Below are 12,699 nucleotides of genomic sequence, written 5' to 3' on the forward strand. Positions count from 1 at the left end.
AAAGGAAACCCTGGGAGCTGGGAGCAGTGAGTTGATATGATCTAGTTTATATTCCAGAAGGTTCACTCTGGTTACTTGTGAAAAATAGATTGTAGTGGAGCAGGGAGTCCAGTTAGAAAGCTATTGAAATAATCCAGGTGAGAAATAGTTTCTTGGTTTGGGGTGACAGCAACCAAAGTAGTGGAAAGTGGTTAGATTCTAGATAGATTTTAGAACTAGGGACAACAGGATTTGCTTATGGGTTGGATATGGGATACACACACACACACACACACACACACACACACATACACATATATATACACGTACACACATATATATACGTACATATGTGTGTGTGTGTGTGTGTGTGTGTGTATGGAGAGAGTTGTCCCTGCCATGTAAATGTAAACTTCATCAGATTCTCCTAAACTAGGGGAATGGAAAAGAAAGCATGTCAGGTCAACAGCTGCAAACCAGGTACCAGGAGGTGTGTTCATTGCTTCAGTAAATATACCACATCTGGAACTACAGCTGTAATTGTTATCACCACTTGATTAAATTTGTGATAACTTATAGTCACTTTCTACAAGCTATCTTGGTTTTGCACTGGTGAAACAGGAAAGTAAAATGGAGATATGGTGGGAATTGCCACCTATATCCTTCAAGTCTCTGATGGTGCCACTAATGTGTAATTTCCCTGGAATCTGGTATTGCTTTTTGTTTACTATCTTGGTGGATAGTGGTGTGAGATGGGATGAGGGCAGTTTCTAAGATTTCCACTTTGCCCTTACTACCATTATTTTCCTCAGTCTACAGTTTATTCAGTTATTACATGTGTTTACTCCCACTATACATTCTGGGACTAGGGAAATTATCAAAAAATGGGTCCATGTCTTACTAGATCCACTCTTAAATGGTCTCAGGCTAAGATTCTATCACTTGACTTTCGTAATTCTTTAATTTGATTGATAAACGTCAGTGGGATTTGTAGTGGGTATCTGTGGATTAGCATAAGGTCAGAGCCAGTATGTAATTACCCCTGGAAGGTTTGAGTATTCCCCTTTCTCATACCTTTAGAAGATTTCAGGGAAAATTCACTGTGTATACCTAAGCCACATTGCAGGATTCTTCCTCAGTGGGACTTTGCCCAACCTTCCTGTTAAGAGAGGTTTTGGACTATGAACTGGCTGGGGTCTGAGAGCTGGGTAAAAGATTGTAAACCTCCACTATAGCTGGTTAGGTTTGTACCAGAAGACCTGTAAGTTTTCCCCTATGTAAGCCAAAGAACACCCAAGCAAGCTGCCCATTTATCTCATCTCTAAGCACCTTTAGTCGTTTAGCTATTGCCACGGATCCTTGAGAGTTAAAATCCTGTTACTACTGTTCTGTCTCTATTGCTTATTGTGGTCATTGTATCTACCATATCTGTAGTGGTAAACGGGACTTTACCAAACTCCAGGGTTCTATTATTCCCATTGGAATGAGTGAAACAAATTTCTTTGCTCCCGTTCCCCCGCTGTCATTCTTTTCCAGCTCTGAGGTCAGCACCCACAAGGCTTTTCAAGGGTATTGTGCCCCCTCACTTATGCATTCTCTGGTCTTTCCAAGGGTTAGGACTTGACTAAGCACATTCTATATTGCAGACAAATTCCTGTTTCCTGAACCTTAGAACTCATTCCTCTATAGCAATGGCTCTTATAGTGTAATTCATGCATGAGTATTACCTGGGAACTTGTTAGAGGTGCAAGTTCTAGAACTCCACCCTAGGTCTACCGAATAAGAGACCCTGAGGGTGGAGCCTCAAAATCTGTATTTTTAAGAAGGCTTTGGGTAATTCTGATGCATGCTGAAGTTTGAGAACCCTTCACTTTGAGCACTCCTGGGTATTCTAGCTAAGGCTGCGTGTGGTGAGGCCAGCAGCCACCAACCCAAGGTCACCACCATGGAGGAGGTATGTGGGAGGCTGAGGGACTGTAATGGCTGTGGCTCCATGAGAGGGTTTGGGAGTCACAGCTGAGTGATTTCAGGGCGTGCTTGAGGTAGGTGCATTACAGCATATAAGGCAATGTCACAGTGTAGTCATTGAAAGAAACTTATGCAGGAGAGGACTGAGAGTCTCAGATGGGGGATCTGACAATTCCTCAGCCAGTCTCCTCAGTAAAGGGAAGATAAATGGAATTTGGAGATTTAAAATTCTCACTCTCATTCATATCTCCTTGCATGTTAACATCCCATATTTCAGTTTTCTGCTTCTTGCCTACTAGCTTCATTACCTTGGTGCACAAAGTTTAGAGGGTACTTAATAGGTACTGCAACTACTCTTTGGTCTGAAAGAAGTAGTCAACTGAACACACAATTTTTATAATAATTATTGTCCTAATGACTTAAAGCTCCTTGATCTCCCAATGCCTTGTCTTCCACCTGAACGTCATTCCCTGCTAACACTGGTGATATTTGACAAATTTTTATACCACCACATGCTATGGATTACCCATGTCCTATTTCAACCTGGCAAGGAAGTTATCCTAGAATCCTTTATGTGTGTGTGTGTTTCCTGAGTCCATATCTGGTACTAATTACTTTGTCAGTGAACATCCCAATCATAAACGCCACTCAGCTTAGGATAATATTGGGAGGTTATGATAAAGGAGAAATTTACAAAAATGTCAAAGTACAAGGAAACCAGAAATGATAATGCAGTATCCTGGGGTTAAAAATGTAAAGCCATTTTCTACTCCTAAGTTTGAGAGGACAAAAAGAGGGAGTGATGACTAGAAGCTGAAAGAAAAGAGTTGTATGGAAATGGTTTTCTTGAAAGCAGTAGTGATCTTTGTTCAAGGATCCTAGGTAGTTTGAGGAGACCCTTCCTGAGGAAGCCAGAGGAATAAACACTTTGACTTCACTCTCCTCCTTCCCTCTGTTGGGGTTCCTAATTGGATGAACTTTATAAGAAGACAGAGACCAAGGGATCCTAAGGCTATAGTCTGTGCAGATCAGTTTCGTGGGACAGGGAGCAAGATGGAGAAGGGTAGAGATGAATATGGAGGTGCAAACAAAACATATCTGGCACAGAAGACCTTTCTAAAGTGACATTTGGTCAGAAATATGAATTGAGAAGGAGCCAGCCAGTCTGAAGGGCTGAAAAGGGCAACGGCCTTGAGGCTTGCTCAAGGATGATGTGGCTGGAAAATAGGGAATGAGGGGGAGAGTAGTGGTGTCGAATATTTATGCTGGCACTTGATCATGTGGGGTCTTATGGACAATGGTGAAGAGCTTGATTTGCATACTAGGGGAAGCTCTTGGAGGAGTGATGTGATCTTATTTACATTTGTAAAACTAAAAACAAAACCTATGCCTGGCTGCCATGCAGAGAATGAATTAGACGAAGGGCAAAAGTAGAAGCAGGGAATTAAGAAATTATTCTGCTCTAAGAAGAATAGATGATGGTGGCTTGCACTAGAATGTGGAAAGGAATAGATAATTTATGAAAGTAAGGAAAGGGAAGGAAACTAACTTCTCTTACTTTTGCTCGCCTAGTGTTCAGCACTAGGTATTTCTCGTAGTACATACTAAGTAAATATGAAGTGATAGGGTAATTTTTTTTATTCCAATAGACTGAGTTTATTGTAATTTCCTATGGCTAGTACAGTACCAGCCCTACGGCACAAGTTACTCAATGAAGACTATATTGCAAAGGAAGAATTTGAGAAGGCTAATCCTAGACTTGTAGCATTTGAAAGCATATTAGGTATTATTTAATTTGATAGCCTCCTAGGAGGAGGGTAAAACTGGGATGTTCAGTTGATAGTCTGGGGTGTAGTCAACTCCTGCCTTCTTCCCACTGCCTCAAGTTCATGTCCTCTTTAACCTCTTGCATGGCATTTTTTTTTCTCACATTATGTTTACTTCCTTAATTCTCCATTGTAATTCCTCTGGCGGCTGGTATTGTAGAGGATGTAAATTAAACTTGAAAGGCACATTGACCTCATTTTTTTAGTACTGTAAGGAGGCTACATCTTTAAAAACAGTCTTTTGCTTTCATAAACTTGAGGGAGATTCTTCATACAGTGTTACCATTTTATTAAATGAAAAGGAGAACTTGCGCATAAAATTAGCATGTAATTTTGTTTTGATAACAAATAGTAGTTTTGTGTGTGGCTGAGTTGATTTACTGATTAGAAAGATGATTGTATTTCTGTAATTAAAAAAATCACTCTTTTAAAAACTAGATCAGCATCTCATGGAATACTTCCGGAACAGAAGAAATATTTGTTCAAAGTTCCATTATATGAACGTCAAATACGGTGTCCCAGTTTACCGTCGTATTTAAATTTTGAAAAATTCGTCCAAGCTAATGGAGGAATTCCAGAAAATATTGATCCTCGGACATGGGCTCTTGATAGGCTCATTGAGTACAAAGATGCGAGCACACCTGTAAAAGAGAAAGATGATAAAATATCCGTTCCTAAAGACCCACCTGAAAGAGTGAAAGAACCACCAAAACTAAAATTAAATGATTATGTGGAGTCTGATCTTCCACAAGAGGTCATTAAATATTATGAATCTGAAGTGAAGATTTTGACTGAAGAAATAAATGATAAGACAAAATATCCTGCATTTGCATATTGTAGGCGTGGAGCTATTTATAGGAAATTGGGAAAGTTGCAGAGTGCCATGAATGATCTACAGAGAGTAAGTTTTATTTAACCAAAATAGTAATAGTCACCATTTACACTTGCTTTTAATTGTATAGTAATTTTTGCTGAAATTTTGAACACTGAATGTTTATAGTATAGAATGTGGAATTATTATAACAGTATAATTATTTGCATTTTCAAATAATGTTAAAAACATGATTTTTGTTTGTCAGATTGGGAGGTTTTATTTTATGTTATGTACATACAAAGCCACTGGGATCAATTGTGTTTTAAAAATTTATTTGATAGTATATCCTTCTTTAACAAATCAACTTTAACTGAATTTTTACATATATTTTCTAGGTAATGCTCTTGGAACCATTGTTTCTCAATGCCTATTGGCACCGACATTTAATTTATCTTTTCCAAGACAAAATTAATGAAGCTTTGGATGACTTGAATTATATACATAAATATAATAAAAATAATACAGGTGGGTTGTCTGTAGAGACAGTTATATTACCTACATTTTGACCTCAGCCTTTGTCATTTATTGGTACTGTAAGGATACATAAATCTGTAGATATATGTCCTGAAAATGACTTTCCTCAATTAAATTTTTTTACTCTTGTTATTGTAAATCCGGGGCTCATACAATCCCAGAGTGTTTTTAAAATACTTACCATGGTTTGAAAGGTTATTGTCCTTGATATATATATTGCAGTAAGTTGGTTCGTTACTGCTCATCTCACAACAAAAGCATATGAATTTAAAATAGTTAGTTATAGAAGTAATTTACAAATCTCTCTTTGATTTGTGTGATTTGATCACATCTCTCTGAGTTAGAGTTATTGTGTGCCTAGGAGTACTCGGTTGTATGAAATCTATATCTTTGCTCTTATGTACTATCCTCCAACCAACTTGAAGCACTAGACATGGAACTTTCTAGGAATGTGAAAATGTGATATTCACCTTTGTATCCCCAGCACCTACAACATACCCATAAAATAAAACATGAGCTTAATAAATGATTTTTGACCTATGTTGATCTCTGCTAAAAGTCCATTAAGTTTTGTGTCATCACAACCTAACTTTTTACTATGATGATTAAAGGATTATGAAAAAACATTTTAGACATATGGAAAGGTAAAAGGTAATTTTTGTTACTTCAGATTGAAAGTACCTTTAACCACAAAGGAGCATTTGGCATTGTCACAATAAAAATTAAATGAAATGGGCCCAGGCACAGTGGGTCACACCTGTAATCCCAGCACTTTGGGAGGCTGAGGTGTGCGGATGACATGAGCCCAGGAGTTCGAGACCAGCCTGGGCAAAACGGTGAACCCCTGTGTCTATAAAAAAAAATACAAAAGTTAGCTGGGTGTGGTGGCATGCATCTGTAGTCCCAGCTATTTAGGAGGCTGATGTGAGCCATGACTGAGCCCTCGAGGTCGAGGCTGCAGTGAGCCGTGATTGTGCCACTGCACTCCAGCCTTGGTGACAGAAGGAGATCCTGCCTAAAAAAAAAAAATAAAATAGAATAAAATAAGATAAACTAATAGTTAAGAAAGTGTAATAGAGAAAAATTGTTTTGACTACATTTTTTGGAGGGAGAGGGATTAATCTTTTAAAGTTTTCATAGTGAATGAAAGGATTATAACTCCAAATTTTATCTTTTTAATTTTCTTTAGAGGCATATTTGTCAAAGGCAGAAATTTACAGGGGAAAAAAAGACATAACTTTGGCAATTCTAAACTATACCCAGGCAATTAAATGCAGGCCCACAGATGCTGATATCTATTTCAGGAGGGGTGAGATGTATGAAATAGCAGACAAAGTACTGGCCATTGATGACTTTTCGAAAGTAAGTTTTATCACATGTAATTCTACCATTTATATAATTTAGATTGTGATATCCTCATGCAAATAGTACAGCAAGTTTTTGAAGGTCTTTTTGTATATATTATGTAATCAAATTGATTTATTACAAGTTAGGAGCTAGAGTTTTCATTACTGGAATTAATATTAACACTAAGTTTATTATTATTTTTTAAATGATGAATGAATGAATTTACATCAGAATTGGGTGTGGAGGCATTGAGATAACCTGTAGGAGGGCCCAGCTTTTCCAGCTGCCTCCTCTGGAGCCATGCTACAGTGGTTAAAGAAGCCTTTGAAAATCGCTTCTTACCTTTAAACATTAAAGAAAAGTATTTTCTACTTTTTAACTCTTGAATAGCTGATTCTTTTCTGCAGGGAACCTATCTGCTCTCAAAGAAGCTGTGCTTACTGGTTCGTTCATACATTCATTCATTCATTCATTCGCTCGCTTGAAAATATTTATTTACTAAGGCACTATTACAAATTATGATATTAAGGCATTGTTACAAATTATGGTAAGTACTATGAAGGAAATAAGGATGGTAGGAGAGTAACTTATGTTTAGGAGATATCAGAGAGTTGAGGAAATGAGCTTTTTTTTTTTTTTTTTTTTGAGGCGGTGTCTCGCTCTGTTGCCCAGGCTGGAGTGCAGTGGTGCGATCTCGGCTCACTGCAAGCTCCGCCTCCTGGGTTCACGCCATTCTCCTGCCTCAGCCTCCCAAGCAGCTGGGGCTACAGGCACCCGCCACCACGCCTGGCTAATTTTTTTGTATTTTTAGTAGAGGTGGGGTTTCACTGTGTTAGCCAGGATGGTCTCGATCTCCTGACCTCGTGATCCGCCCACCTTGGCCTCCCAAAGTGATGGGATTACAGGCGTGAGCCACTGCGCCTGGCCAGGAAATGAACTTTTAACTGAACCGTAGTCAAGGCAAAATATTCCCCTGATTGCAGTACAATTCTAACTCTGATCTCCTGACTTTAAACTCCAAATTCTTATTCCTTACTGCAATTAATAATTTAGAAGCAATTATTTAAATTATTTAAATTATTTAACTTTCCATGTTCCCAACTGCCCTATTTATGAATCCATGACCCACTTGACATTTTTCTGCTTGAGGAGAATATTATATATTTTGTTAACTTCTGGTCTAGAAATGACCAAAAAGCTCTTTTGAAGATGCTGAAATTGTTAGATTATGTATTCTTTTCGTTTCCCCTATCCTGCACCAGTAGTTTAGAAATAGAGTAATGCAGTACATTGAGGTCAAACAAATTTTGAAATCTTTAGGATTTTTTTTTTTTTTTTTAAATATTTGGTCACCTCCTTTGTGCTTCAGTTCTTTTCTACTAACAATAGGTGAGGAGCTTTATAATTGATATATGATTTAGTCTGTTCCCTCTATTACTTTGTATGTCAGTGTAAAATGAATGAGCCTTGCCAGTAATAATTCAATTCTCTTCCCCATTTTAATGGCTAGATTAATCTATGTTTTATGTGATTGAACCAGCCTTGATGTAGTCTGTTACGTCTTTAATTAGGATAAAATGCTGAGATAGATCCAAAGAACTCCGCTCTAGTTGAACAATTCACTTATGAATTTTTATCAGCAAAAATTTCAGTGGTCAGAAGCCTGGGCTTCCTGTATATGCCACTTTTTTTCTCTTAAAAAATACTCCCTCTCTGTATTTTTAGTAGAGACGAGGTTTCACCGTGGTCTCGATCTCCTGACCTCGTGATCCACCCGCCTCGGCCTCCCAAAATGCTGGAATTACAAGTGTGAGCCACCGCGGAAAATTAGCCGGGCGTGGTGGCGGGCGCCTGTAGTCCCAGCTACTCGGAGAGGCTGAGGCAGGAGAATGGCGTGAACCCGGGAGGCGGAGCTTGCAGTGAGCCGAGATCGCGCCACTGCACTCCAGCCTGGGCGACAGAGCAAGACTCCATCTCAAGAAAAAAAAAAAATACTCCCTCTCTAGAATTTGATGATGGAAAAAATCTCCTAAAGATATGTTCTTTAGCTACAACTCTGAAAATTTTGACATCTTCAGATGGTTTGCTTTTATTAACCCAAAGTTAAAAACATAGTTTTAGATCACTTACGTGATTATATACTTCGTTTTTTTCATTTTGTGACGTTTATGTACCTCCCCTTGTCCCTATAGTGTATTTTTTATGATCCCAAAAGAACAGATGCATTAATGAAACGTGGGCTGTTTTATTATGAAAATGAAAACTGGTTTGCAGCCATAGAGGATTTTACAGCCGTGTTAAATATAGATCACCAAAATTCTCAAGCAAGGTAAGAATGATTTTAGATGTCGTTTTTTAAATTATTACTATTATTTGAAATACATTTTCAGAAGAGAAAATTGCTTGAAATATATCAGACAGCTCTTTAAAAACAGTGAATCAATTTTCAGTGCCATCAGTAAATGAAAAATCCTTGCCTACACCCTAATGGTGTGGGTAATTTAACAGGCGTAAATGCCAATTTAAAATTGTTTCATTTGCATTTCCTAAATACTAGTTACATTATCAATTTCTAAAGCATTGCCTACCACCTTGCGTCTCTTCTTCATATCCTTTGTACTTTGAGCACAGAAAAGTATTTATACAGTTTCTTGCAGTATCTTTTGTTTACTTACTTATAGAGATGGAGTCTCACGCTATCACCCTGTCTACGGTGCAGTGACACAGTCATGGCTCACTGCAGCCTCAACCTGCTGGGCTCCTGAGATCCTCCCACCTCTTCCTCACAAGTAGCTAAGACTACAAGACTGTGCTGCCACAGCCAGTTAATTTTTCAATTTTTGTTTTTGTAGAAATGGGATCTTGCTTTGTTGCCTAGGTTGTTTCTGAACTCCTGGCTTCAAGGGATGTACTATCTTATTGTATTGTATATTAAACTTCGCACATTGTACAGTTTTCATTTGTACATAGTAGTTTTCATTTTGTTGCTTTTCTTTTAATCCAAATTTTGCTTTGAAGTGGTTTAAAATATGTATCTAATCATGTCTACTTATCTTTTCACTTGCAGTTTTTAATTTTAAATCATTTTTAAAAATATTATTTTATTTTACTTTAAGTTCTGGGATACATGTGCAGAATGTGCAGGTTTGTTAGATACACATGTGCCGTGGTGGTTTGCTGTACCCATCAACCTGTCATCTAGGTTTTAAGGCCTGCGTGCATTAGGAATTTGTCCTGATGCACTCCGTCCTCTTGCCCCCAACTCCCGACAGGCCCTGGTGTGTGATGTTCCCCTCCCTGTGTTCATGTGTTCTCATAGTTCAATTCCCACTTATGAGTGAGAACATCTGGTGTTTGGTTTTCTGTTCCTGTATTAATTTGCTGAGAATGATGGTTTCCAGCTTCATCCATGTGGAAAGGACATGAACTCATTCTTTTCTTTTTCTTTCTTTGTTTTTTTTTTTTTTTTGAGACAGAGTTTCGCTCTTGTCACCCAGGCTGGAGTGCGATGGCACAGTCTCGGCTCACTGCAACCTCTGCCTCCTGGGTTCGAGTGATTTTCCTGCCTCAGCCTCCCGAGTAGCTGGGATTATAGGCATCTGCCACCACACCTGGCTAATTGTTGTATTTTTAGTACAGACAGGGTTTTACCATGTTGGCCAGGCTGGTCTTGAACTTCTGACCTTAGATGATCCACCCACCTTGGTCTCCCAAAGTGCTGGGATTACAGGCGTGAGCCACCATGCCTGGCCTGGACTTGTTCTTTTTTATGACTGCATAGTATTCCATGGTGTATATGTGCCACATTTTCTTTATAAGTCTATAATTGATGGGCATTTGGGTTGATTCCAAGTCTTTGCTATTGTAAATATTGCTGCAGTAAACATATGTGTGCATGTGTCATTATAGTAGAATTATTTATAATCCTTTGGGTATATACCCTGTAATGGGATTGCTGTATCAAATTGTATTTCTGGTTCTAGATCCTTGAGGAATTGCCACACTGTCTTCCACAATGGTTGAACTAATTTACACTCCCACCAACAGTGCAAAAGCGTTCCTACTTCTCCACATCCTCTCCAGCATCTGTTGTTACCTGACTTTTTATAGGCATTCGAACTGGCATGAGATGATATCTCATTGTGGTTTTGATTTGCATTGATGAGCTTTTTTCATATGTTTGTTGGCTTCATAAATGTCTTCTTTTGAGAAGTGTATGTTCACATTCTTTGCCCACTTTTTGATGTTTTTTTTTTTTCTTGTAAATTGGTTTAAGTTTCTTGTAGATTCTGGATATTAGACCTTTGTCAGACGAATAGATTGCAAAAATTTTCTTCCATTCTGCAGGTTGCCTGTTCATTCTGATGATAGTTTTGTTTGCTGCACAGAAGCTCTTTAGTTTAATTAGATCCCATTTATCTATTTTGGCTTTTGTTACCATTGCTTTTGGTGTTTTAGACATGAGGTCTTTGCCCATGCCTATGTGCTGAATGGCATTGCCTAAGTTTTCTTCTAGGGTTTTTATGGTTTTAGGTTTTATGTTTAAATCTTTATTCCATCTTGAGTTAATTTTTGTGTAAGGTGTAAGGAAGGGGTCCAGTTTCTGTTTTCTGCATATGGCTAGCCAGTTTCCCCAGCACCATTTATTAAATAGGGAATCCTTTCCCCATTGCTTGTTATGTATATATGTGTGGTGTTATTTCTGAGGCCTCTGTTCTGTTCCATTGGTCTGTATATCTGTTTTGATACCAGAACCATGCTGTTTTGGTTACTGTAGCCTTGTAGTATAGTTTGAAGTCAGGTAGTGTGATGCCTCCAGCTTTGTTCTTTTTGCTTAGGATTGTCTTGGCTATATGGGCTCTTTTGTGGTTCCATATGAAGTTTAAAGTGGTTTTTTCACATCGATGTTCATCAGTGATATTGGCCTGAAATTTTCTTTTTTTTTGTTGTGTCTCTGCCAGGTTTTGGTATCAGCACGATACTGTCCTCATAAAATGAGTTACAGAGGAGGCCCTCTTTTTCTATTGTTTGGAACAGTTTCAGAAGGAATGGTACTAGCTTCTCTTTGTACCTCTGGTAGAATTCGTCTACGAATCTGCCTGGTTCTGGACTTTTTTTGGTTGGCAGTCTATTAATTACTGCCTCAATTTCAGAACTTGTTATTGGTCTATTCAGGGATTCGACTTCTTCCTGGTTTAGTCTTGGGAGGGTGTATGTGTCCAGGAATTTATCCATTTCTTCTAGATTTTCTGGTTTATTTGTGTGGGGGTGTTTGTAGTATTCTCTGATGGTAGTTTGTATTTCTGTGGGATCAGTGGTCATATCCCCTTTATCATTTTTTATTGTGTCTGTTTGATTCTTCTCTCTTTTCTTATTTTATTTATTTATTTATTTATTTATTTATTTATTTTTCTTGAGATGGAGTCTTGCTCTCTCGCCCAGGCTGGAGTGCAGTGGCTCGATCTCGGCTCACTGCAAGCTCCGCCTCCCAGGTTCACACCATTCTCCTGCCTCAGCCTCCAAAGTAGCTGGGACTACAGGCGTCCGCCACCATGCCTGGCTAATTTTTTATTTATTTTTTGTATTTTTAGTAGAGATGGGGTTTCACCGTGTTAGCCAGGATGGTCTCGATCTCCTGACCTTGTGATCTGCCCGCCTTGGCCTCCCAAAGTGCTGTGATTACAGGTGTGAGTCACCGCCCCTGGCCTTCTTCTTTATGCATTTAGCTAGAGGTCTATCTATTTGTTAATCTTAAAAAAAAACCCAACTCCTGGATTCATTAATTATTTGAAGGGTTTTTCATGTCTCTACCTCCTTCAGTTCTGCTCTGATCTCATTTATTTCTTGTCTTCTGCTAGCTTTTGAATTTCTTTGCTCTTGCTTCTCCAGTTCTTCTAATCGTGATATTAGGATGTCAATTTTAGATCTTTCCTGCTTTCTCTTGTGGGCATTTAGTGCTATAAATTTCCCTCTTAACACTGCTTTAACTGTGTCCCAGAGATTCTGGCATGTTGCGTCTTCATTCTCATTGCTTTCAAAGAACTTATTTATTTCTGTCTTAATTTCGTTATTTACCCAGTAGTCACTCAGGAGCTGGTTTTTCAGTTTCCATGTAACTATGCACTTTTGACTGAGTTTCTTAATCCTGAGTTCTAATTTGATTGCGCTGTGGCCTGAGAGACTGTTATGATTTCCATTCTTTTGCATTTGCTGAGGAGTGTTTTACTTCCA

The 12,699-nt window shown here is 38.4% G+C and overlaps 1 protein-coding gene across 1 annotated transcript in view; it reads left to right on the forward strand.

Annotated features, from left to right (window-relative positions):
- The window catches only part of TTC6 (tetratricopeptide repeat domain 6), a 251,716-nt gene that overhangs the window by 152,292 nt on the left and 86,725 nt on the right, over positions 1-12,699 (forward strand). The window contains exons 14-17 of the mRNA XM_030813721.1: positions 4,212-4,674; positions 4,983-5,112; positions 6,311-6,483; positions 8,661-8,797. Of these exons, the coding sequence (XP_030669581.1) occupies positions 4,212-4,674; positions 4,983-5,112; positions 6,311-6,483; positions 8,661-8,797 (903 nt within the window). The remainder of the gene's footprint in view (positions 1-4,211; positions 4,675-4,982; positions 5,113-6,310; positions 6,484-8,660; positions 8,798-12,699) is intronic.

Source organism: Nomascus leucogenys, chromosome 1a (assembly GCF_006542625.1).
Source record: "Nomascus leucogenys isolate Asia chromosome 1a, Asia_NLE_v1, whole genome shotgun sequence".
In the NCBI taxonomy this organism is placed as follows: domain Eukaryota; kingdom Metazoa; phylum Chordata; class Mammalia; order Primates; family Hylobatidae; genus Nomascus; species Nomascus leucogenys.